The 26,764-nt window shown below is 38.7% G+C and overlaps 2 protein-coding genes across 22 annotated transcripts in view; both read right to left on the reverse strand.

Moving 5' to 3' along the window:
- The window catches only part of Wnk1 (WNK lysine deficient protein kinase 1), a 124,688-nt gene that overhangs the window by 5,335 nt on the left and 92,589 nt on the right, over nt 1-26,764 (reverse strand). For 3 of the 21 annotated variants that reach the window (XM_051203839.1, XM_051203837.1, XM_051203854.1), the window contains 18 exons: nt 25,142-25,600; nt 24,010-24,291; nt 23,221-23,318; nt 22,953-23,115; nt 22,134-22,250; nt 21,638-21,811; nt 21,412-21,466; nt 21,170-21,292; nt 18,950-20,382; nt 16,812-16,895; nt 14,749-14,832; nt 13,862-13,922; nt 11,946-12,013; nt 9,337-10,001; nt 8,319-8,521; nt 6,104-6,298; nt 3,948-4,040; nt 921-962 (listed from right to left, as the gene is read on the reverse strand). In XM_051203839.1, the coding sequence (XP_051059796.1) occupies nt 921-962; nt 3,948-4,040; nt 6,104-6,298; nt 8,319-8,521; nt 9,337-10,001; nt 11,946-12,013; nt 13,862-13,922; nt 14,749-14,832; nt 16,812-16,895; nt 18,950-20,382; nt 21,170-21,292; nt 21,412-21,466; nt 21,638-21,811; nt 22,134-22,250; nt 22,953-23,115; nt 23,221-23,318; nt 24,010-24,291; nt 25,142-25,600 (4,399 nt within the window). The remainder of the gene's footprint in view (nt 1-920; nt 963-3,947; nt 4,041-6,103; nt 6,299-8,318; nt 8,522-9,336; nt 10,002-11,945; nt 12,014-13,861; nt 13,923-14,748; nt 14,833-16,811; nt 16,896-18,949; nt 20,383-21,169; nt 21,293-21,411; nt 21,467-21,637; nt 21,812-22,133; nt 22,251-22,952; nt 23,116-23,220; nt 23,319-24,009; nt 24,292-25,141; nt 25,601-26,764) is intronic. The other 18 variants (XM_051203841.1, XM_051203838.1, XM_051203846.1 and 15 more) reach the window with 10 other exon arrangements.
- Nucleotides 4,792-5,254, reverse strand: LOC127236253 (60S ribosomal protein L21-like). The gene has a single exon (XM_051203862.1). It carries the CDS (start codon nt 5,185-5,187, stop codon nt 4,807-4,809), a length of 381 nt encoding a protein of 126 aa, XP_051059819.1. The 5' UTR covers nt 5,188-5,254; the 3' UTR covers nt 4,792-4,806.

Consider the following 26,764-nt stretch of genomic DNA (forward strand, 5'->3'; position numbering starts at 1 on the left):
GGTGAGCACTGCTTATCCAGAGAGCTCATGCCAGAAGTCACACTTCTAGTCTGGTGCTAGTTTTTCTTGATGTGGTGTGGGCCCTTTAAAACCAAACGCCATTCACTATATTATATAGTCTATATTCTTCAGTAATGGATTTATAAAAAGAGATTTACACTATAAGGGAGAGTCAGCCTATAGTTAACCATTTTATTGTAGTTTCTGACTGTAAAGTAGGATTAATAGGCTTTCTGCAGTATGCGCCAATTTTTTTTTTTTTTTTTTTTTTCCCAGTCCCCTGAAAGCTGTATAAAGGAGGATAGGTTTTATCTCTCCAAATTCATGTTCTGAGTTTTTCCTATCCCTATACTGCCAGGTTATAAGCCATTGTGAGCCACACTCATTGGCAAAGATTGCCAAGCAGCTTTTCCTTGTTAACTCCCTAAACTCTTATAACCTGCTGGTGTTAATTTCTTAGCATTTGCATGCTCTATAATCAAGTAGTATTCCTCTTCCCTGTAGCTGAGCATCAACCTCTACTGAGATATAAATAAAGGATATGAGGACATGGTCTTCTGTGTACACCTAGATCACTATTGAATTTCCAGTATTGATGAACAGCGGTGGGCACATGCTCACTGACTCAAAGACTCTTTTCCGTACAGAACCTAGGCTCCCTCCATCTCCCCATTCATATCAGGGCGTTACAGATCCAAACTAACACAGTTGGACTCACACGAGAGAAATGACTATCAAGTGGTTTCTCAATCTGGAAGTAGCAGCAATTAAATCTAGCAATTAAGCACAATAAGGAAAATTATCAGGAAAGGGCGCAGGGATGGATGAAAATTAGGAATCAGAGAATTATGAGGCTTCATAGTTTAAAGAATTCATGGCTTTGCAATCAGGATCAAAAGTAACAGAAAGAAGATAATTACTACAGAGCTGGTTGCAAGGACAGACTTTTTTCACCATCTTCCCTGAAGCACAAAGAGAGAGCAGTATGTTAAAGAAATATCAGTGAAATCTTTACAGACTCCAAACAGCACACAGAAGCCCAGCAAGAGAAAGCAGGAGGGGACAGATGGGTGGGACCCGGTGGCCCTAGATGTAGAGACAAGTCTAGGGATAAGTCTAACTGGCTGTGAGTGTTAATACAACTGTCAGATGGACTGTGATGCCTGGATGACAGATGTTGAGCTTTTACACATCATCTTTATTTCTAAAATGTAATGTGGTGTTAAGGTTCTGGAGGAGCGAGGAACAGGTCTCACTGCTTGAAATCCAAATACCCAAGCAGTACTTCCATTGACCTTGTCCTACTTCCTGTTTCTCCTGCTGGGTTGTTATAAAGCATTTAAATTAGCACCATCGTTAGGCTTTAAGTTAATTTAAACTGCTTGTTATATTTCCACATCCTAGACTAACTCTCTCTCCCTCCCCCCACCCATATACCCCATTCCTTCCAAAGTATGTGGAAAACAAGCAACCTTTAAATATAGAGAGCATTAAGCCAAGCCGTGCTTCCAAACTATTTTGAGAAGATAGGATAATGTATCCAAAACTAGTAAGGGCTCCCACACTTCCAAGCACCTGTTTTCTTTCTCTGTATTTTTAAAAATCTGTCTCCTAGGATTTGTCCAGCAGTTTTGTATGACATATCCTCATGCACCTTCAATAGGTATAGGTCTTTCATTTAGACTCAAAGGGAAGTGGTAAGATTTACCACTTCTAAACATTTTCAGATTAATACTGCCTATACTTAAGAGTATGCTGTAAGACACAAAATTAATTCAAATGGTGCATATCTGCCTTCACAGAAAGAAGCCCTGGTTTGCATTCTCTCTTTTCAGACTTAACAGGTTGTGTATCAGAGGCCTAGGCAAATGTCATACTTTATTGCAAAATATCCATCCTATTATTAATGTCCTTCCATATTTCTAGCTGGACACATATATTAAATGTTTATTCAAGTGTGCTAATAACATGCATAGTCCAAGCTAGTCTAACCAGGAAAACTATTGGTAGAAGTATACCCAAATCACAAATGCTTGGAAACTACCAACATGGGCAATGACTTCCAGCCGCTTTGCTGAAGAGCTCGGCCCTGGACCACTGACATGTGTGGGAATGTGGTAAAAGAAGGCTGTGGGTAGAACCAATCCATGACTAATGTGTCAGTGAGTGAAACAGAGGTTAAATCTAATACACAAAGGTGTAAGAGAACAAAGCAGGGTGCAAATTCTTCCCACCATGAAGAGGCCAAAGGCTCTCTGAGCCACATACTTAGAAACACTGACGGCTTTAGCACATGCATTTAAAAAGCACTTTAATAACCACACCAGAAGTTTGAGGCCTTAACTGATTGTTATCCAAACTACCAAAGTTCTTTTACTTGAGTTTTTCTTTTAAATTTTTTTTTTTTTTCTTTCAGTATATACTCATTGGCCACCTACTCATACTAGATAGGTTCTTGCTAATCACAGGGAACAGAGTTTTTTAAGTAGCAGCTGTTTTTGTGGACACTATCTTACTTAAATTGCACAATAGCCTCAGGAAGCAGGCACTGATTTCATCCTTTAAAGGGAGAGGACAAGACAAGGCAACTTGCTCCTGGGCTGTCACCTTTTAAGTTAAGATTTGTTTTTATTTCATGTGTATGGGTGTTTTGCTTGCATGTATATCTGTGTACCACATGTGTGCAGTCTCCCGAGGCCAGAAAAGGGTGTTAGATACCGGGGAACTGGCATTGAACCTAAGTCCACAGGAAGAGCAGCCAGTGATCTTAACTGTTTAGATACAGCTCCAACCCATGTACCTTTTTTGGTTTGTGCTCTGGTATATGTGGATACATGTGGATGGATGCAGGACACCCTCAGTGTGGGTCTTTATGAGTCTACCATAGTGTTTTCTGAGAAAGGGTCTCTCATTGGTCTGGGACTTGCTGACATGGCTAAACAGATTTGTTCATGAGACCTGGATTCCTTTCTCCATCCTAGTACTAGGATGATAAGGACAAGACAGCATGCTCAGCTTTTAACTTAGGTTCTAGTGATGAACTCACGTTCTCAGTCTGCGTGGCAAGCACTTTACTGAGGTATCTTTCTAGCTTCCTGCACCTTATTTTAAAACAAAAGTGAAGAAGTTCTATTTATACTAAAATTTCACTTGTAGGTATTTGATCTTTAAAAGAATAAATGCACAGGGTAGATGTGGTTCAACACTTTTATCCCAGCACTTGGGGAGGCAGAAACAGGAGGATCTCTGTGAGTTTGAGGCCAGCCTGGTCTACAGAGTGAGTTACAGGACAGTGAGGACTACACAGAGAAATCCTGTCTCAAAAACAAAAAAAGAAGAAATGCTTTGAAGATAACTACACTGATCTTCTTTGAATTACTTAACCTCTTGTAACAGAGGTGAAGAGATTTCTAGTATTTTTTTAACAGCACATTTGGGTTTAATTGAGAAGATTTCAACCCATATTTAAAAGAATGGAAAATGGAGTAAACTTATACTTTCAGTCAGGATCATGTATCAGTGGTCAACATGATTCCTGTCCTTTTTTGTTTTGTTTTGTTATTTTAATTTTAAAACAGGAACTTGTTATGTAGTTAGTACATGCTGGCTTCAAACTTGCTATATCTTCATTTCTCCCTTCACAGTATGGGAATCATGGGCATAAAGCACTACTCCTAATGTCAGGGCAGTGAGACAGCACTGAATATGAGTGTATTGCAGTCTTAATTTAGATCTAAGAGACACTTTTTTTTAGAAACCTATAAAAACTCATTGCTGTCTCTGCATCTTTTACTATAATTAACATGGGGACCCAAACTTCTGAGGGTAACAGTCAGCCAAGCCACTGAGTGGATGAAATATAGAGACAAATGAAAATGGACTGCATGACAATCAGATCCAAAGCAGCAGAAAAACAAGGACAAGGAAGGAGTAAAGGTGTTACACACAAAGAGCCAAGCAGGGCGTACTCAGAAATCGGGTCCTCCTGCCACCAGGTTTGAATGTCACCTGCTCAGATGCACAGTTAAACTTCGCACAGCCTGTGAGAAGGGAAAAGGAAAGAACAGAGAGGAGAAGAGACAACACAACTACAAGATGTTAGAGCTTGAGGCTGGAGTGGTGACACACTGGATGGCATATGGAAGCAGGAGATCTGCAGGGAAGTCCATCTGTTGTACGAGACAGAGGCACCAGGCCTCACACCTCATTGGCAGAAATGAAGCTTTTCTCAGAACAATGCTAACAACTTTTTGTTGTTTCTTATTAACGGGAGGGTGTGTGTGTGTGTGTGTGTGTGTGTGTGGGGGGGGGGATTGAATGTCTAATTGTTATGTATTATGTTAGAGGCACATAAATTATCTGTAGGTCTATTCCCCGATTCTTTTCTACCCAGATACCAAATTTATTTCAACTTACTTTGTTTTGTGTTAACACTTTTTTTTTTGAAACAGGTTTCACTACCATAGCCCAGCCTGGCCTCAGCCTCTTGAGTACTAGAAATAAAGGTATTTGCTACAATGCCCAACTTTCCTTTCAATTTTAGTTTTGTTCTTTTATTTTTAAATTTTATTTTATGTTTTGCTTGAAAATAAGTCTGCACACCATGTACATGTATTGCCCTCAGAAGCCAGAAGAGAGCATCAGATCCCTTGGGATGACTGTGAGCCTTCACGTGGTGCTTCAAATTGAACCTAGGTCCTCTTAACCACTGATCTTCACAGCCTCTTTTTTTTTTTTTTTTTTTTTTTTTAAGAAAAACCCTTTACAGTCTAGGTCTTTATTTGTTTTTGTACATTAGGCCATGAATTAATATGGGATGGACTCCAGCAGCTCAGGCTCCTTCCCATTTGTCCTCACAAAGTGTGCTTCTCTGGGTGGAGCAGGCTGGCGCTTGAGCTGAACCCAGGTGCCCTTCTCCTTGGCTTCCTTTTTCTTCTGGTCGTTCTCCTTCACCCGCTTCAGGAAGCTGTCTCTGCTCTTAGAGTGCTTGATGTGCTCAATCCGCAAGTTAATCCTCTTGGTGAGAATCTTGCCCTTAACTTGCTTGTTTACAATGATGCCCACGGCATGCTGAGTGACACTGTAGACTCTTCCTGTCTTGCCATGGTGACACTTGTGGGGCATTCCTTTTTGAACAGTGCCCATTCCCTTGATGTCTACAATATCACCCTTCTTGTAGATTCGCATATACGTGGCCAAAGGAACAACTCCATGCTTCCTAAAAGCCTAGAGAACATGTAGCGAGTGCCCTCCTCTTTCCCTTGGTGTTTGTCATTTTGGAGAGTTACTGGAAGATGGCTGCCGCGGCCAAAAGGCCACAGCCTCTTTGTCCAATTCTCACTTAACTCTGAGTTTCTAAAAGCTCTCTGCAGCAGTAATGTTTTAAGCAACAAAACCAAAACACTGTTTTGGAAAGCAGAGATGGATCAAGAATTTGATCTGAGGTATTTATCTATTGGAACCCCTCTTACTTTCTGGAATTTTCTTATTTCTTCTTAGTAAAGACATTAAAAAAATAGATTTTAGGGCTAGTCATTTTAGTATGCTGCTATCATGTACAGAAGTTTAAAAGCAGATTGGCTTAAAAAAAAAATACATTCGTTTTTAAAAACTAGCAACTCCTTAGAATTTTGTTCACAAAATCTTGGCTTAATATTAAAGGTTATGGTTTAAGTCCTAAATAAGCTATTCATATAGGCTGCAGGTGTAATAATCACTTTTTGAAAAGAAGCCATTTCAGAGCTGGGTTTAATGACTTATACCTATAATTCCAGCACTTGGGAGGTTGACGTAAGAGGACTGCTATGAGTTCAAGGTTAGCCTGAGCACCACAGTGAGTTCCAGACCAGTCCAGTCCAGTCCACAGAATGAGGTGGTGCCTAAACAACAACAAACAACCCAAACAAGAAGCTATTTTACCAGATGACTGGAAGCAAGGAGGCCGGAGATTTCCTGCTCAGCTCAATGACTAATTACTGTTAAACAACTCAGTCTCTTTCTATTCAGCTGATTACAGTAGGTTATTTGCCTTGATTCTGTCCCAAGTATAGCCGTATTTGTATTTTAATGTTTCTAGAAGATGGTGGTCACTTTGAATTCTTACCTTGACCTGGAGCAGAAAGGCTTGGTACTGAAATGGCACCATCACTGGTGAAGGCTGAATAGAGGTTGTCACTGGAAGGAGATGGCTTAAGAGGCTGTAACAGCTGGTTGTGGCCAGTATCTGGGGTGTTGCCTGGGGGATGGAGGCTCTGCTGGGGGTGTAAGACTGAAGTTCCACTCTGACCAGAGAGGTTACCTGCCGAAAAATAAAGAGGCTTGAAGAAACACGGAGAAGGGGCTGAGGATGTATTTCAATTCACTTAGTAGTCATGAAATACTAGGTCTGATACAGCACCACACAAATGAGGTATGATGGTGTATGTTTGTAATCCCAGCACTTGGAAAGTTAGAAATAATGATCAGGAATTCAAGGTAATCCTTGACTAAATAGTGAATTTGAAGTTAGTCTAAAATACCAGAGACCATATCTTCAACCAACCAACCAACCAACCAACCAACCAACCAACCAACCAACCAACCAATAAGAATAAGAAGAAAATATAACACATACTTTTCCTAATATATTTATTGTTTCTGATTCCTATTCATCCCAAGTGGTAAATTTAAAAACAAAACAAAAATATATACATTGACAGACAAATCCTTATTAATATGAAGGTAAGTGAGAAATAATAACGTATTTATAGACATAGGGTTACGTACATGAATTGCCCCTCAAGAATGATAGCAGAGCTCACTAATGAACAGAATGAAGTGTAAATGAGAAGGTATAAAAGACATGAAGATTCCACTCCTATTTCCAAAGTTACTGTATTCTGCCATATTAGAAAGATGGTGATTATAGAAATAGGTTGTTAGTCTCTGTTTAGATTTTCTTATAAACATGTACCATATAAGATATATAAAAAGGGGCTAGGGATGTAGCTCAGTGGTTAAAAGGATTGGCCGCTCTTGCAGAGGACCTGGGTTAGATTCTTAGAATCCACATGACAGCTTACAACTGTTTGTAACTTCGTTTCCAAAGGATCCAACACCCTTTTCTAACCTCCTCAAGCACTGTACACAAGTGGCAGGCAGACATACACACGGAAAAAACACTCACACTCATAAAATAAAGCTTAAGAAAAAGATAAAGTGTTGAGTTATGATGTAGGCAACCATAGACTAATGAATATTTAAAACTATCTTTTGGTTAAGAGAGAAACAAAAATAATACTTAGTGGGGAGCTGTCAGTTACATCAGTTGACCATAATTTCTTGGTTTCCAAGTCACTGGTTAAATAGAATGTACTAAAAAATTATGTCAAAACCAGAGTCTGAGTTTGAATTAGCCAGTCTTCCATACAGACACATCTCTATGAATGAGTTGCCTGAATTAGTCAGTGCTCAAGAAAAGGTCTGAATATTTATAAAGGTTCCTAGACAATAAGAGCTGGTAAGAAATTTGTAAATGCTTGCTTTCTATACTTCAACTAGACCTGGAGAACAAATGTGAAATCAATCTAGGGTTTTAAGCCTCTTTTACTTTCAAACCAATTAGATGTTATGTACTACATAATTTCAACAAGGGCAAACTTTCTATCCCATTAAAGTAGACATAGTATATTTGAGAAGTTATTGTTTCCTATCTATGATTATAGAATCATCATTTTTCTTTTTCTTTTTGGTTTTTTGAGACAGGATTTCTCTGTGTAGCTTTGTGGACCAGGCTGGTCTCAAACTTACAGAGAACCACCTGCCTCTGCCTCCTGAGTGCTGGGATTAAAGGCATGTGCTGGCAAGAATTATCATTTTTTTTTTATCCTAAAATGTAAAGCGTCATTTCATTAGGGTATTACCCCACAGGCAGACCCAAGTTTAGCTGCAATTACAGTCAATTCAGTCACTTAAAAAAAAAAAAAAAAAAAAATGAATCTGAAGCTTCCTAAGCAGATAATAATCTTTGTCTTCTAAATGCCCAAGAATTTGATCAAATGCTGAGTTATCAATATGCAGAGCTAACTGTGCATCCTGAAGAATAACCATAAATAAAAATTAACAGTAGATATACAGTAGTGCTGACTACATTAAAAAGAAAGCCTACTTCTAGAGTCAATAAAAGTTCAAAACACACCAGGGATAGAAGAGCCAAAGAAGCAGGAATATTGATTGGAAAGCCAAATTCCTTTGAAATTTAGTGAAAGTTAATAAATGTTCAACATGGTAGGAGACAGAAACACAAGATGGCTGACTTGACTTGGCCCAGAGCTTTTTACCTGAAAGCTGTGGGCTTTTATTGCCCAATGAGCTGCTTCGACTAGATTTACTGCCTTTGCTTTTAGTAGGTCTCCGCCTTCTCCCTGACAGAGGAGCAGCTGGGGGAATAATGACAGCAGGGGGAACCTTGCCCAGTTTGGTATACAAAGATTCAATTTCATGTTTCTGGCGACTCTGCAGGTCCTGAATCTCTTTAAGATGTCTATAAAAGATAACCAAATATAGATAAAAATATAACCACTGTTGTTCAAGTAGAGTTAAAGCATATTCCTAAATTTGCATTCACGTGTTTATATAGCTATGAACCCCTTCCTAAAAGTGATAAAATTCATTTTGCTGTTCTAGACCCAAGACACATTCCTGTAAGCTCCTGTAAGCTCCTAGCATGTTAAGAGGAAAAAAAGATCTGAGGTCATACAGAAGGTAGGTAAATTTGCTACTGCAATGCAGGTGATAATTAACTAAACTATAAACACAATTATACATTGTAGCACTATTATTAGATTCATGCTATAGGCTAAGGAATAACCAGGAGTGCTTAGTTATTAACAGAATTGAAGATATGGCTCAGCCCTTAAGAGCACTTTCTCCTCTTGTAGAAAACCGCAATTCAGTTGCCAGCACCCACATCACAGCTAACAACCATCTGTATGTAACTCCAGTTTCAGAGAATGATACTGTCTTCTGTCCTCCATGGGCACCAGGAATGTCCATGGTGCACATACATACACGTAGGCAAAACACTCATACATATATATAAACATCTTTCTTTAAAGGTGCCATTAACAATAATAATGTAACAATATAAAAGTGCTGAAGAAACCCCAAAACTAGACATATCATTGGTGCTGATGAGTACAGGACAACCCAATGAATGACAAATCAGGTAATTTTAGCTTTCATGTATCACTTTCTGTCTAAAATGAATGTGAGATTACCATTTGTACTGAAAAGCTTTTAATACCAGTCTTGAGATACAGTATCTGCCACCATTTTACAGGAAAAAAAATTACTTACTTTTCTCTTAGTCGTCGAAGTTCTAACCTTAAGTCTTCATCTTCAATGTCAGACTCATTGTCACTACTCATGTAAGAGGAGTTGAATGAATTACTAAGGCTCTGACTTAAATTCTGGATGGGAAGGCTCTTTGAACACAGGTGAGGGGGAGAGTGTGGACTACCTGAGCCATCCTCTGCACCCCTACTGAGAAAGGCAGCCTCTAGGTCAGAAGAGGGCCCATTCAGATGGGAAGGCTCTGCCAGTTCAGGCTTCTTCTCCTTCTTTGGTATCACAGCAGGACTAACAGTTTCTTCTGAATCTCTGAGAGGAGGAGAGGTCACTGGTCCCTCTTTTTTGAGCTCGGTGACCTTGTCCTCAGTTCTTGAAACAGAGAAACGACCCACTTTGTTTGCTGCAGTTGTCACCTGAAAACGTCCAACCTTGGTAGGCTGCCCTGTTTCTGACTTGGCTTCTGGGGCAGATGTTTTGTGGGCGCTGTCTGGCATATCTAAGGAGATTCCAGGGGTAGTCATTCCATTAGGCTCTGGCTTTACCAGGGTACTCTCCGGACTACTACTTGAAAGAACTGATGACTCTGATGTGCTAGATTCAAAATGAACGGACTTTGTATCTTCTGACCTATTTTTGCGCTCTTTCTGAGCATCATCCATTGTAACTGAAACCTGATGGAAAAAGAGAATGAAGTACGATTAAAAATGATGTCCTTGGCAGGGACAGTGGTGAATGACTTTAATCCTAGCACTGCAGAGGTACAGGCAGGCAGATCTCGGTAAGTCTGAGGCCACTGTGGTCTATATAGCAAGTTTCTGGTCTGCCAATGCTATATGTATAACAGAGAAGAGAGGGGGTGGAGGTGGGAAGAGAAGAGAGACACAGCCAGAGAGAGAAACAGAGTCCACCTGTTCTTCAAATTGTAGTGTAGACAGTTAAAAGAGGAATCTGTTGGTGATGTAGCTCAGATGGCAGGATGCTTGCTTAGTATGACTGAGACCCTTGGGTGAGATCCTCAGCACCAAGTAGACCAGGGTTGGTGGTGCATGCCTGTAATCCCAGCACACTTGGGGTGGGCTGGGGTGAAAGAGGATCAACTTACTTCCCCATGAACCTGTGCCATCTCTTTCCACAGTTTCTTCAATCACTGTCAAGTAAACTGAACGCCTACTACAGAGGACATCACATTAGTACTGAGATGCACATTCTTGATGGCTGCTGAATGATTCATTTTTACCTCTCATGTGACACAATTCGAATTCATGTCTCAAATTATAAATAACAGGTTATAGGATCTTGAATGTTTCTTATGAATAGATTATACTTAACAGTATTAAAACTGTAGATCCGTGTTATGGCTTGTTCATCATATAAACTCAGCCCATTCCAAAGTCTTAAAAGTTTTCAAATTAAAAATAATCACCTATAATCCCCAACATCAAGGGCTATCCCCAAAATAATTCTCAAGTGGTTGTGAAAACAGTTTTATATGTAAATGAGCCAGAAAACTCTCACTGGTTGGACCAAGTGGGGAAATAAAATGTATCACTTGATGCTCACTTCACTTGAGAACTGATGCGTAAGAAAAGTATTTTAAATATGTTAACTGTGTTGGAAAATTACAATAACCAGGAACAGGAGAAATGTCTAGGTAAACCAAACAGCAATTGTGAAAAAGTTGTCTAGAAAGGACCATTTAGAGAAGTAGTAGGCAGTAGAGGGGGAGGGAGAAAATGGGAGTTAGTATTTTTTTTAATTAGTACTTATGGTTTATGAGAGGTAAACAGAGAGCTATAAAACGCTCTGATTGACAAGTATGTCCCAAATCTATAGGTAGTATGTATTTCCCTTTTTGGTGGTACCTGGGATTGAATTGAGCATCTTGAACATGCTACTTAAGTGTCCTACCACTGAGTATATCCTAACTCTCACTTTACCTTTATTTTGAGAAAGGATCTCACTAAGTTACAAGCCTAGACTTGAATTCATTCTGTAGTCCCAGAAAGGCCTTCTACCTCTGTGGCGATATGGCGATATTTCTTAATATAACAAACAAAGCTTGCCTGAAGATTAGAATGCAGAGATAAGCCACTAAATCAGCCACACATACACTAAACCACTAGTTAGCCATAAAGGACAAGCAGTGGTTGATACACCTTTAATCCCATCACTCAAGAGACAGAGGCAGAGGCAGATGGGTCTCTGTGAGTTCAAGGCCAGCCTTAGATACATGAGAGTGAATAAAACTAAAAGGGAAACAGAGTTCATGCCTTTAATCCTAGCACTAGAGAATATAAGGCAGGATCTCAGTGCAGTCTCAGAGAGCAGTCTGAAGTTTTTTAGTGGAGAACATTGCAATCTACAGTCACTCTGAGGACAGGATCAACCCCCTCTGGTCATAACCATGGTAGTGGTAAGAACTCTCTAGTGGCTAGCTGCTTTGCTTTTCAGCTCTTCAGCTTGAACACCAATATCTGTCTCTGGGTTTTTATTATTTATGCTACATGCCTCAGGTTCCCAACTGAGTACCTGGGAACATAGCCCATGCCACCAGGTTTTATTATATACCCCGACTCCAAAAGAGGGTATCAAAGCAAAGAAAATGATCATCTTACCTGAAATCGCCCCATCTTAACAACACCAGCTCCTCCTGAACTAGTTGCTAGGACATGGCCTTCAGTGCCTTGAGAAACAGAAACACAGGAAGATAGAAGCAAATTAATAATCTCTTTTCAGTTTCTTTGCAATTTCACCAGAATTATGACGTCAAAGATTCCTTCCCCACCCTTCAAGACGGTCTTCTAGCTCAGGATGACCACAAACTTGATCCTTCTGGGTCAAGTCTTCCAAGTGTTGGAATTACAGGTTGCAAAACAGCACTTTCAACCACTGAGTCACCTCACCAGGCAAGATCAGTTTTTAATCTTAAAAAACAAATCAACACACACATACACAATTACATTTATTTATTTTGTGTATGTATATGTGTGCACACCTGTGTGCACTGGAATGTGTGTGGGGTCAGGATGTCAACTTGTGGCAGTTGGTTCTCTCTTCTCACCTGTGAGTATTGAAGCTCAACTCAAGTTAACAGGCTTGGCAGCAGGAGTTACTTCCTGCTGGCTTTTGTTCATATTTTCAAAGTTGTCTAAGAAATAGTCTCTTACAGATCTTTGGACTACAACTTTGACAGATATTACTAAACTGACTGTCAAGAGTCTTTTTCCAAGGACCCTGAGAAATGCTCTTGCTTATAGTTTTGTTTTTAAATATTTTCAGAGCACTCAGGAGGTAGAGGCAGGTGGATCTCTGTTTTTGAAGCCAGTGTGGTCTACAGAATGACTTCCAAGGAAGCCAGGGGTACACAGAGAGACCCTGTAACTAACAAACAAAAATATATTTTCTTATTGGTTTAAAAAGTCATCTTTTCATATTTTAATGCTTGCTTCCTGTTTTGTTTCTGAGACAAGGTCTGACACTGTAGCCCATACTGGCTTGCAATTCATGGCAATACTCCTGCCTTAGTTTTCAGAGTTCTGGGATTACACCTAGCTCCTGCATTCCCTTTAATTTGGTGCACTCTCTGACATCCCCAAGTGATGTAGATTGAACCTAGTGATTTGTGCCTATAAGGTTTCATTCTCAGCCCTGGGGTAAACATCAGTTTTTATTGTATAAATTCAAGGCATCTAATATATATTGGAAATTACTTTACTCTGCTCATTTCTAGACTTTCTAATCTGTTTTACTGATTTCTACTATTTTTAATGAGAACCAATTCAGAATGTGATGCCTAGAAAAATTATAATGTCCAAACTGACAAATTAGCATTTATTTTATTTTAGGTGTTTTGAGAAGATGGTTTCTGTCTTTACCTCTTATGTGCTGGGATTAAAGGTTTGTGCCATCACCAACTAGCAGGCTCTTACATTTTTAATTTACGAATAAATGTATGTTTGGGCTTTTCTAGCTAAACTATATTTCTTCTACAGTTATTGTTACAAATGTTGGTAAGTTACCTGTAAATTGACTACCCCTCCCTCTATTTCCCCCCTTGAGACAGTGTCTAGCTTTGTAGTCAGGCTTACTTTTAACTATGTTGCTCAATTTTGCCTTCCATTCAAAATTATCCTGCCTCTGCATACTGAGTGCTGGGATTACAGAGGCATACCACTACACTTGGGCTTGCAAATTGCTTTTTATAATATATTTCATCTTAAAATTAACCTCTTACGGCAAGGATCTTGTCTAGCTAGCTAATAATAAATGATTTTATGCTATGAAAACATACAATACTTATTATATGTACCTCCTCATTCCAATAATCATTCAAGACTCATTAAACAACTAGTATTTTGTGCTTTAGATATTAGATAATTATTTTCTCAGTCATGAAACCACACAAATGTCATATACAACAGTCTAAAGTGCACAACATTCTCAAAAATGTATCTTTCAAATAGTAAATTATATTATTAATTACAAATAGAACTAGGTTTAATAAAACAAAAGTAAGAAGGAGGCGTCTCACCATCCTTTTGAAGCTGTGTTCCTGCTTCTGTAGCTGCTGTTGAAGCTGTCATGGACACAGGCTGCAAAATACATACACACAGATACCATAGAATCTTCAGTTTTAATCATTCTTACAACTTTTGCCTTGTCATTTTTTTTCTCTGGTCTATGTAAAATGGCAGAAAGATAGTATATATGAATGGATACTTTTGTTTAATGTAGTTTTTGTTTCTTTTACAACTCAAAGGTCTGATATAGAGAGGCAGCTTTTAGGAAGAAACATTGAATCTTAACTCTTTACTGCTTTCTCACCTTTACTCTCAGGATTAAAAAAAAATTGTCAACAGAAGCCATAAAAATGTATTAGATTCCCTGAGTTGAGTTACATGCCATTGTGAGGTGCTAGTAACTGAACTCTGGCCTTCTCTAAGAGCAGCAAGTATACTTAACTGCTAAGCCATTTCTCCAGTCCCTCTAACAAGATAGTTAAATAATGTAGCTTAGATATTTACTGGAATATATATGGGATTCTTGAAACAGTTTCTCTGTGTAGCCCTGGCTGTCCTGGAATTTGCTTTGTACATCAGGCTAGCCCTGAACTCAGGGATCCCCCTCTGTCTCTGCCTCCAAATGGCTTGGGTTAAAGCCTGCACTACCATCACCTGGCTGGAAGGAGTTTTAGTCAAAATATTAGCACTTCTAAAGCCATATACAAAATTCATTAAGACTGATCTGCAATACAATCTTCCCAAAGGTTAGATTAGGGAGTCAGAGTTAATCTTCCATTAATCTGTGCCGTTCTATTGACAATGACTGAATAGGATCTAAGGTATTAATCATCTAGATTATAATTTGTGCTCTAGAAAACAACTGGAAGAGATTTTAATCAAGGCTTTAAAAACTTACACCAACTGCAGATGTCACTGTAATAGTCTCAGGACTAAGTGTTCTTCTCAACTGAGCATCAAGATCTTCTAGTGGTTGCTGGGACTAAACAAAAAGTTATAGTATTATAAGTTGTTTAGCAGCTTCAGTCACATACTATATATATATATATATTATATATTATATATACATACTATATATATATATACTATATATATATATATATATATATATAAAATATATATATTATTTTATGCTGAAGATCACAACACAGTATTTGTTGTAATGCTGAATATGATGATCAGGTTGTTAGTCTTTGGTCCTTAGGGATTTATGCTTTCAAATATCTGTCTCATCTTCTATGTTTAATGTTAGGGAATTTACTGTCTTCAATTTAAAAATACATTCTGAAAGGTCATCAGAATCTATTGTTAGATTATTTCCCATACTCATTTTCTTTCTTTTTTAAAAACATGTTTTTTTGTTGTATAGACAGACTAGCCTTCAAGTTACAGTAATCATCTCTGGCTTAGTTTCTGTAGTGCTTTTTACTGTCATATCTGACTCTATCTTAATTTTATACATCTTTCTGGGAGCTGTTCTGTGAATAACACGACCAGTCATTATCAAGGGATATTCTAATCTTCCGATTTTAAGATGTGTACTTCCCTTTCTCATTAGTGGAAGTAAGGAGGTACTATGCTTCACTAGTGTACATACAACTCAAGTTCTTCTCTTCTATCTTTGACATAAGCTCTAATCCCACATCTAACCTTGTTGCTTTCTTTCCTATATGCTGGCTTTTATCCATTACTCTACATATTTCTCCTTACACTTTACCTTCCCTTATAAATCTGGACGCTGAATTATGTCTTGTTATGTTTCCCAAGTAGGTCTCAAATTCCTGGGTTCAAGTGATACCATGGTGCCAGGTGTCTGAATACATGTTTCTAAGGAGAAACAGGCTAAAAAATACATTCCCAATTTATAGGCTTTTGCATTACACATCCTTCCTTCTTGAAATTTTATGCCTGGGTTGGACTTTTTTTTTCTTTCAACTCAGAGTTTCTCTGTATTGCTTTGGTGCCTGTCCTGGAACAAACTCTGTAGACTAGGCTGGCCTAGAACTCAAGAGAGCTGCCTGGCTCTGCCTCCAGAGTGCTGGGATTAAAGACATGCACCACCAATGCCCAGCTTAGAGTTAATATTTTTGTGGCAAGTTCCTTACCCTATCATGTTCTATTGAAAATAAGGAACAAAGAAGCAGGGATAAATTCGTACTGGGCTTCTAATAATATGTCATATTTTTCTGATATATAATTAAAAAATAAACAAATATTTCAAATTTACTTGCTGTCTCTTGTCAGAAGCTTTTTCGTTTTTACAATGGATTCAGAACAAGTGCTTTCTTGATGAGAATGCAATTAAAAGCAGTGGTAACAGAGCCATGGGGAAAGTAATTAACTTAAATATTATGGGTAAGCATGACCATACTGCACCTCAATTATTTCACTAATGAAAGAAATTCTAAACATATAAGGAAAAACTTGTAAATCCAAAGAAAAGGTGTATCTAGTTACCCATGTGATCCTACCCTTCTCCCTTTAAACTTGCTCTGTAGGCCAGGTAACCTCATACCCACAAATCTGTTGCTTGATCCACCCAAGTAGTGGGATTATAGACCTATTCTACCAAGTCTGGCTCATGATTCCTTTCTATAAATAGAGTGAACACAGAATTCTAGAGAAAAGTGGAGAACTCTCAGAGTGGGGTGGAGGGGCTTCAGAGAGTTCAAGAATGCTGACTTATGGGTCTCTTCTAATTCATAACTCCCAGATAAATTTTGACTACATACAACTTTTTATTTCTACAATGGCTTATAAGTTTTATCTTACTCCCCCCTCCTTCCAAAATGTCATTTATTTGTGTGTGTACTTGTGTGTGTGTTGGGGGGCACTTATTATACACATGTGTGTAAAACTTGAGTTTGACATCAAGTGTCTTTGATTGCTTTGTACCGTCTATATTATACAAATTCTAGGAAGGAAAGCAGGGGCATAAATAATCTGTCAAGTTAGGGGCACCTGAGTTAGAGAAGGTCCAGGAAAAAGTGTCAGCTGCTCACAGGGTAGCGTACCAGATGGAAGTTCAGTACCCACTGGTGGCACCTACAATAATGAAGGAAAATTCAAATCCATGAGATACCATTGGTAAAGTTATATACTAAAAAGAAAATCACTAATTTAAATGTAGAAGAATGAAACTAAAATGTGTCTAGTTATGGCATACTTCTATCATTTACGATATACTCTGCATTCTGTCTTAGAGGATAGCATGAAGATACTATAATATGACAAAATAGCTGGGAAACAAACAGTAAAACACAATAAGAGAGAGAAAAAAAGAACAAATTCTTTATGTTGATAATAGGTACAGTCAGAGGCTGGATAGATGTCTCAGCAGTTAAGAGCACTGGGTGATCTAGCAGAGGTCCAAAGTTTGGTTTCCAGCATCCACATGGTGGCGGCTCACAACTCCAGTTCTAGGGAATCTGATGCCCTCAGCTGAACTTGGTGGGCACAGGCACCAAGTGCCACATGAGACACACAAAGGCAAAAACATTTATAGACATTAAAATAAACCTTAAAAGAAGAGACACAGTAACAAATTTGTGAAGCCACCATTTAAGATAAACAAGACTTTTCAAAGAAAACAAGCAGGTTTAGAAATATGCAAGGGTTAAGACTGGTGATAAAAGGCATAAAAATATATTACTGTCCCTGATGTAAAATGGCAAGATCAAAAAACTTTTCAATTACAATAGTGTAAAATCAATATATATATATATTCAGTAAAAACTGTATACTGAATTTTTTGGTTTTGAGACAAGGTCTTGTGATATAGGTTAAGGTGGCTTGGGTGGTTCTTCTACTGCCTCAGTTTCCAGTGTTAGGATTATAGGCAGGTATCAATATATTCAGTCAACTTGTGGAAGGATTACTGGTATACTACCACATCTAGTCAATTTTTGGAAGGTTGGGGTCTTGCTATATTGGTTAGGTTAGTATCAAATGATCTTCCCACTTCCAACTCCTGAGTAAATGAAACTGCAGGCACATACCACCAGGTAAATTTCTAATTCTGATCTATTTCCAGGATAGCAAAATATGGTATGATATTCTCTTATAAGCTAGACAGCAGCAATGAGCTACAGCTGTCAACCTACCAAATTATTACAAGAGTAAAGAAGTAATGTTCTACTGTTTTGTATTACTTCTTAAGCTACAATGTTAGGATAGGAGTAAAATATTTTCCATTTATAGTTTTTAGGGATATACCTTATGTGTCAAGAATATCTGCATTACTCTACTATAAAAAGAATTCTAACATCAGTAAACAATGCAGAGAGTACAGAAATATATAATACAAAAGCCATTGTGACATTTGGAGCAGAAAGAAAGAGGCTGAAAACAGAATGAGAGGAAATCCACAATAGCAGAACTAAATACATTCTTGTTCCCTTTTATGATATAGAATTCTTTAACATATACAAATTCAGTAAAAATATTTTTTATTAAAGATTTATTATACTGTTAAACTATGCATTTATATGTGTGTCTATATGGCGGTATTTGTATACTCTGACTGCAGGTGCTTACAGAGGTCAGAACAGGTCAGATCCCCTGGTGCCGCGATTAAAGGTGGGTGTGAGCTTCCTGCACTTGGATTCTAGGAACAGAATGAACATGGGTCCTCTGAAAGTACAGTGTGTGCTCTTAAATGCTGAGCCATCTTTCCAGCAACCCCCCAAACTTTTTTTTTTTTTGGACAAAGTCTCATTCTGTAGTCAAGCCTGGCTTGGGACACAATGTAGCACCCAGGCCTCCAGAAACTTGTGGTAATTCTCCCTCCTCTGTTTTCAAGTGCTGGGGTAACAGGCATGAGGCATTAAGATCCAAGGAAATACATATGTTTTACCTGATAATTATACATTCTAAGAAAATTGTTCAACATAACAAAAATCTAGCCACATTTCAAAGATAAAATTCTTGTGTTTACTGTACTTATATCCTAAAACTGCTGTCACTTTAAGACTGAGTGACCAGTTTCTATACCATTTTAACTCATAAACGACTACACTTTTACTCAGCTGAAAATGTTTAATTATTGAGGGAGGGAGGAGGAATAATCACATTTATTGTCATCTTATAATGAATCTTACCACAGTCTTAGCTAAAGATGGCTTTGGGGGAGTTGTTCCAGGCTTTGCTCCTGTTGCAGTGTTGACTGGAGCTGAGGCATATGTGCCTGGAGTAGAAACTTGCCCAGGAGTGCCCACTGGCATAACTGGCAAGCCAGTTGCTCCTATTGGTAAACTGGTTGGCGGCAAGCAAGTACTTGTAGTGGAAGTCATGAGTTTGCTTGTTGCTATAGCAGTGGTGGGAACGCCTGGGGTGACAGTACTCTCTACTACTAGAGGTGCCTCTAATGAGACAGAAGCATGCTGAGCTCCAGATGAGCTGTGTTCACTAAAGAGAGACCTCAGCTTTTCCTCCAGAGTCTTTATGTCATCAATCCCAGGAGCTTTGGATTGGGTATCAGCATCCATTTCTAGACAGTGAGTATGGGGCTGATTGGGAAGCAAAGCTGGTTGAGGCTGACTATGAATGAGTGTTTGCTGTACAGCAGGCACATTAGCAACAGGTTGTACCAGGGGTGGGATACTAGGTACTTGGGGTAATAAAGGTGTAGAAGTGGGTCCTGTTGGTTGGGGAGGGACAGGTGTCGAAGCTACAGCTGATGAGATGAGCAAAGGATGCACTATACCAGGCTGAGAAACAGAACTAGACACTGCTGTCCCAGAGGAGGAAGAAGAGGATGGTGCACAAAAGGATACAGCCAATCCCGTTGTACTACTGTGAGATGGCTTGTCTAGTGAGTGTGCACTAACCACCATTGTTTCAGCTAAAGTAGGAGCAGAGGTGCTGCTACTAAGAGGAAGAGATGGCTGTGAAGCTGTGTCTAGGAATGGAGCACTGGTAGAGACTGATGTCACTATGGCTACCCCAGCAGTACTGCCTGCTATCTGTTGCAAAAATACAGCTGGAGGCTTAGCATTTGGGGCAACCACACTACCCACTGTAGTAGCTGAAGCTGTGGAATATGTTCCAGAAGGAAAACTGCCTGTACTAGAAACAATGCTCCCAGATGTGGGAGCCTGAGCTGGCTGGGATGTTGTAGACACTGTGACAACTGCAGGTATTGTAGAACTGGAGATCACACTGGAAAGTGTCGGTGACTCGGACACAGATAATGTGGTGAGACCACTTGAAGTTATCACACCTGTGCTGGTGGTAAGTCCAGCAATGCCTTTTTCAGTGGGCAATGTAGCCTCAGACTGCATTACTGATGCAGAAATGTCAGTAAGAGGGCTGCTTGTTATAGGGATTGATACTGATGGTGAGGATGCTGCTACAGTTGAGCCAGCCAAGAAAGGAGAAAATGTTGGTCCTGTGTGATTAAAATTTGGAGGTGCTGTACTGGGTCCTTCAATCATCTGGACATGTTTGAGTTCAGAAAAAGCCTGCTGGAGACTAAGGGATGAAGCAGAGTGAGATAAGTTCATCCCAGGGCCCTGAGATGTCGAGGCAGCAACTACAAAGGAAAACAAAAAATAAAGAAATTAATACATTTTAAAAGCAAGGATTCAGAGTCTTTGAGGAAGCATTATTAGATTATCAACAATGCTACACACATCAGTAAGATTTATAACATCTCCCAAGGAAATGACATGTTTTAAGTAAACTTAAGCAGTAGTTTGGCCAAGTAAGGCAGTTTATGAGTACATATTCCTTGAAAATCAAACACAAGAATAGCCTGAAAACATAACTTATCTCTAAATACAGAAATGAACATATTACTGTATAGGTTCTACTTAACATACCTGCCCTTTATTTACTATTTATTTTCATTTTTCATGACATCTCAGCTTGTCTTAGAACTTGTTCTACAAACCAGGCTGAATTCACACTGCCCTGAATTCACACTGATATGCCTGCTGCCTCTTCTGCCTCCATAGTGCTGTGATTAAATGCATGTGCCACCATGTTTAGCAGGCTGTCTTTTATTTATTTGTTTGTTTATTTATTTATTTATGAGACAGGGTCTCGCAAAGCTACTCAGGCTGACTTCAAACTCCCGATCATCCCTTTTCTATCTCCGGAATCCCTTTTCTATCTCCTGAACAATGGGATCACAGGCACGTGCCCCTATCCAACTATAAACTTTATTTCAATGCTCTCTATTATAATCTATTTCCTCTTTCCATGTTACTTTATTATTAAATTTTCTACTATTTGATCATAAACTACTGCTTAATCAAACTTCCACCATGTCAGAGATGCTATAAGATTTACTTAAGCATGGCTGAATCAATCCTTACCTGCATCTGATGTTTCACTGGTGAAAACTTTTGATTCTCGTAACCTACTTTCTGGCACAGGACTCACTATAAACCGTCTTCCAGCAGAATGAACAACTTGTGTTAAAGAACTGGTAGGAACACCTGAATAAAACAAATCACTGAAGTTCATGTATATTGCTATGCATGGATGAAGACTCAAGATTTTATTGCTGGCACATGTAACTTATTAAATAAAAACAAATAAAAAAAAAAAAACTTACCAATTTGCTGTGGCATGGAAGATACAGCAATTGGTTGCTTGAATTCTCCTAATTTCTACAAACAGAAGTGAAATTATTCTTAAATGTAACCTTCATTATTATGCAAAGCAAACTGTCATATGATGAGAACACAAATGCTCATTCTTAGTCACAGGGGTATTGTGTGTGGCAATGCAGAACTCTTTTAAATAAACAGAGAACCCCATCACTGGTATGGTGAACCTACCTGAGAACTAGAAAAGCCATAGTCATCCTTTCCTTGCAGACTCTCCAATCCTTGATCACCCTCAGGCTCCACACTGACATCCTCACTTAGCATTTCATCAGCTTTTTCAATAATTTCCCGCACTTGAGCCACAAAAGACTCTCTCTCTATTGCTAGAATAAAGTCATTGTTCACCTATAAGAAACATGATTACCAATCTATTAGTGCATTTCTTACCATTCTTTTGACTTCTATCTATACGTCAGGGGTACTGTGTACTTGGTATTTAAGATACTACTTCTCTTTATAAGACCTCAAACACATCAGCTACATCTTACACAAAAACACTTCTAAATCTTAGACTATGGGTTGGGTATGCAAGTTTTACAACAGAAATAGAAATTTACAATTGTCAAAATGAAATGTGGATGACAAAATATTGCATAGTTGCCTAGGATATGTACTTAAGACTAAATATTATTTTTTAAAAAATGCAGAATTTCAAATGGAAACATACCATAATTGTTGCTATCTCTTCAGGGTTGTCACCATCTAGGTCAAATTTGAATGTAACCATTTTCCGATTATGAGTTTCCAATTGACACTCTACTACTCGATCTCCTTTATTTGAAACCTAAAGAGAGGTAACAGATTCAGATTTACTACTGAATTTGAGAAAACATCTTGTCTGAGGAAGAACAGTGTTACCACCATTCCTTGAATCTTAAACTGGCAGTAAGGAAATCAGGGAGAAGATCTCAGTCCTCAAGCTCCTTTTATCTTCTATTAGCAAAAATGTCTAGACCTTTTCCTATTATTTAAAACTCTGGAGCCCACAGGCAGTGATGGCACATGTCTAATCTCAGCACTTGGGAGGCAGAGGCAGTGGGATTGATTTGTGAGTTCAAGGGCAACCTAGTCAATGGAGGCAGTTTCAGGACAGTCAGGGCTACACAGAAAAACTTTGTCTTGAAAAACAGAACAATAAATAAAAATAAACAAAACAACACAAAATAAGTGTCATATTCCATTAAAAGAGACTGAGTGAATTAAATGAAAAGGGTTGCTAAAAAATTACACACACACACACACACGGGTGATAGTGATACATGCCTTTAATCCCAACACTCAGGAGGCAGAGGTAGGTGGATCTCTGAGGCTGGCCTGGTGTACAAATCAAGTTTAGGACAGCCAGGACTATTACACAGAGAAATTCCATCTCGAAAAACCAAAAAGATATCTTTTTATTCTATGATGTGAATAGTTTAGACTTGAAATCTAAAATTAAAGTAAAAAATTACTTCAACCATACAAAGGCATATAAATCAATATTTACATTTAAAATCCTCAGTTTTGGGCGGGAAGTCTTTTCATGACGAGAGCGACTTCTTACAGATTTTCGATAGTGACGTTTTGTTGTTCGCCCTTCATGCCTCCCACTGGATGATGGAGCATTCTCATTGCCATCACTCATTCCTGAAGCAACATCTGAATGTGCACTTTGAAGGAAAAAAGTTCAATGTATGAAGAGATTGAAATACCAGTTGTTCTGAAGTTTCTTGTTATCCTGCATACTATTCAAAGGAGTGTTTTAGTTTACTTACCTGTCTACAGATGAAACCAATGTGACAGGCTGGGTAGGTTGTGACTGTGTTATTGGAGTTGGTTCTGGAGGAGCAGTCTGAGAAACTCCCTGAGTACTCTGTAAATAGAGAGGATAACTCAAATCTTGGCAGTTTATATATACATATGTACATAAAATCATTCACCATTCCTAAGATGTTCTCTTTTCGTTTCCTGTTACCCATCTATAAGACCTAGAAGCAATGAAGATACTAATAATTTTTATAATTCAAACTCTAAAAACAGTGTGATTATATTTTCAAAGGAAGTTTTCAAAGCTAATAGTTTCTAATACAGACTGTTGGTGTGAAGTCAGCCAACCTATTTTCTAGGCATTGTGAAACTACAATTTGCCATGCAGACAGCATCTTACCAGAGTATGCAATAGGGCATAGAGCAAAATGCAGAGATGAATTCAGAACTGTATCCTAGTAGAACAAAAATGATTGCTGGGAGGACAGTAAGATACTCTTTACGAACTGCCAATGGCAAGAGTGTGTGGAAGAAGAACAATGGCTAAGGCACTAGCTAAAGAAGTAAAGTGCTAATAGTGTTAATCTTCTCTAAGGCAAACTCACTTCCCAACAGAACAGCCAGTGGCAACAAGGCCCCCACATTGGCATTTCATTCTGCTGTAAGAAAAAGTCATTTAGAAGTTAGTTTGACAGTCTCCAAATGAGTTCTAAATCAAGGGAGCCTGTTTTACCTTTGCTACTTGAACCCCATTTTCATAGATGTTTTTCACATAAACATGCAGTAATTCCATTTACCTCCAGAACTGCTTGCTGGGAGGATGTAGTGGGGGGTTGTTGCGTTAAACTCACTGCTGGTTGGGACACTTGAACCTGTCCTCCTACACTGCCCATAGGAACCAAAAGATTTGATTCCACATAAGGCTGCACTACTGTAGGAAAGTAACCTTGGGTTGCCAATGCTTCTGTGGGCATAGGAGGGGCTAGGACTGTAGAATGGATGCAAACAGAAGCCACGTTGGAAGAGGGAGCAATATTTGAATCTCCTGGGTATTGTGGTGGCAGTCGAGATGGGAAGCCCTGTGACAGAAATGAGGAACGTGAGTTAGTGCAGGTTGGGACATCAAATTAGCAAATCAGCAGATGAGGGGGCAGAGGAAAAAAAGCACAAAGCAAAGAACAGTGCCCCACTTTCTAATAATTTAAAGAAAATTTAAAGATCACTTTCAAAATGAACTGGCAGATAACTTGGAAAGTAGTGTTCTTTCAATCATACTTTAAACTGATTTCCCCATCCTAGAGACCCATTTAAGTAGAACTTGAAGATTTAATTCCTCACAGAAAAAATTTATAACAATTTTACATGGAAGAATGCAAAACTCTCTCTGAGGTACCAGTCATATATGAAATGTTAATCCTCTAAATCTAAACCCTGAACTTTCTTGTTAGTATCAGGCTGCCTGCTCTATTTACTGTCAACATATACAAGAGCAGCCTGGTATACTACCACTAACTGTATTCAGGTTTATCTACCTTACCCTGAATACAGAGTTAATTTTTCTTCTAAGTTGTGTCTTCAAAAATGTGTAAGACATCCTTTGATAATATCACCCCATTAGTTTCATTGAGACAGGGTCTTACTATGTAACCTTGGCTTACTTGAAACTTGCTATGTAGACCAAGCTAGCCTTGAACTTATAGAAAAATGCTATTTGCATCTGCCTCTCAAGCTGGGATTAAAGGCACACACTACCATGCCTAGCCTTTCATCCTTTTTCAAAATTTTGTTGTTTTTATTTTGTCTAGCTCAGAGTGTCAAGTTTTGTTATTGTTACTCCGACACTCAACTAGTACATTTCTCAAATTCTTAATGATCTGTCATAAAAATCTAACACTCTAATAACCTCTGAGTTACTGGCTAACATAATACCTGGTACAGAACATCTCCAGAGGGAAGTGGACCCTCAGCAGCTTGTCCAAGGTTAGCTGGTATTCCCATGGACTGAACTGTTGGCTGTAGGAGCTGTGGGTGAACCTGATTCTGCAGCTGATTCACAGGCTGCAGAAGGGTTGGAAGCTGATTAGGAACTACAGTTGATCCCCCTGGGATTGAAGATGCTGCAGCAGATGAAGCCAGGGTGAGCAGAGGCTGATTAATGGCAGCAGCCATTGTTATAGGAACGGATGAGAAACCTGTCTGTGCTGTAGACACATGAGGAGTTGATATGGGAATTTGAGAGACAGGGTACTGTGGGATTAAGGAAGCAGGAAGTGGCTGTCCCACAGGAAGGAAATGAGCACCAGAGTGTACTGGAACAACTGAGGGTTGTGCTGAAACTGGGATGTGAGGTTCGCCTTGGATAGTTGGTACTGTCTGGGAAACTGGAAGCTGGGAAGGTAAAGAAAAACAAAACAGACTTTTTTGTTTAAGAGCAAAGCTGCCAAAAGCAAGATTTACATTATTAGTTAAGAAAAAGGGGGGAAAAAATCCTAAACACATTAGTATAAATTAACATGCCATATCCTTCAAGAAAGGAGAGAAATATGCTAGTATAGTGTCTAACATTTCCAAACCTTTTGATGGAGAAAAAAATTGCTTTGTTTCATTGTTGGCAAAGAAAAGAACTTTTTCACAAGCAAGGATTTTTCTCCTCTCTCCTTACTGGTTTAGCTCAGGCTTTTCTGAAGCTTGATAGGTGGTCCAGACTGGTCTTAAAACTCTAGGTCCTTGTGGCTTCTGCCTTAAAAGTGGTAAGACTCCAGACTTGTATCACAACACATAATTTTTTGTTGCTGTTTGTTTATTTGTTTGTTTGTCAAGACAGGGTGTCTCCATGTAACAGTCCTGGCTGTCCCAGAACTCATTTTGTAAACCAAGCTGGCCTCAAACTCATAGAGATCTGCCTATAAAGGCATATGCCACCACCATCCAGCTTTGTTTATTGGCATATGCTTCACATCCTGTGTAATCCATCAGCATGTCTGCAATCAATTACTCTATGACTGCTATTATAATGATTAAACTCAAATTTCTTTCTGGTGGAATTAGACTTTATGTTATGTCTCAATTTTAAGTATAAAATGGCTCTATAAAAGTAGGTATAATGAACATAATTCATTATTCTAGGATATTATCACCTATCATTTCACAACTGTGTCACTTTAAAATCTGAGAAGTTGAGTAATATATAAAAGTTAAGAGTATATGTCAGTATGTACTCAACTGGTAAACAATAATGTGTTTACAGTTGATATTATTTTAGTTCTGAGGTGATAATAACAATATGCTATACACATTTATCTACAAATGGCCCATATATGAAGTTGATAAATGGTTACTTATAAGAGCATGCTTTCTTCAGGGTAGGTGGGGCTTTGAAAGGTGTATCTCAGTCTTATCCTCTTTTATGCTCCTTAGCAGCCATAATATAGTTTCTTATGTTATAATCATTCCTTCCTCCATCCCCTGCTACTGTATAAAGGAATTATGGCCTGCCAATCATGGATGGACTGAACCTCTGAATCCATCAGAAAACAAATGATTCCTGTCTTA

Source organism: Phodopus roborovskii, unplaced genomic scaffold (assembly GCF_943737965.1).
Source record: "Phodopus roborovskii unplaced genomic scaffold, PHOROB, whole genome shotgun sequence".
Lineage (NCBI taxonomy): Eukaryota > Metazoa > Chordata > Mammalia > Rodentia > Cricetidae > Phodopus > Phodopus roborovskii.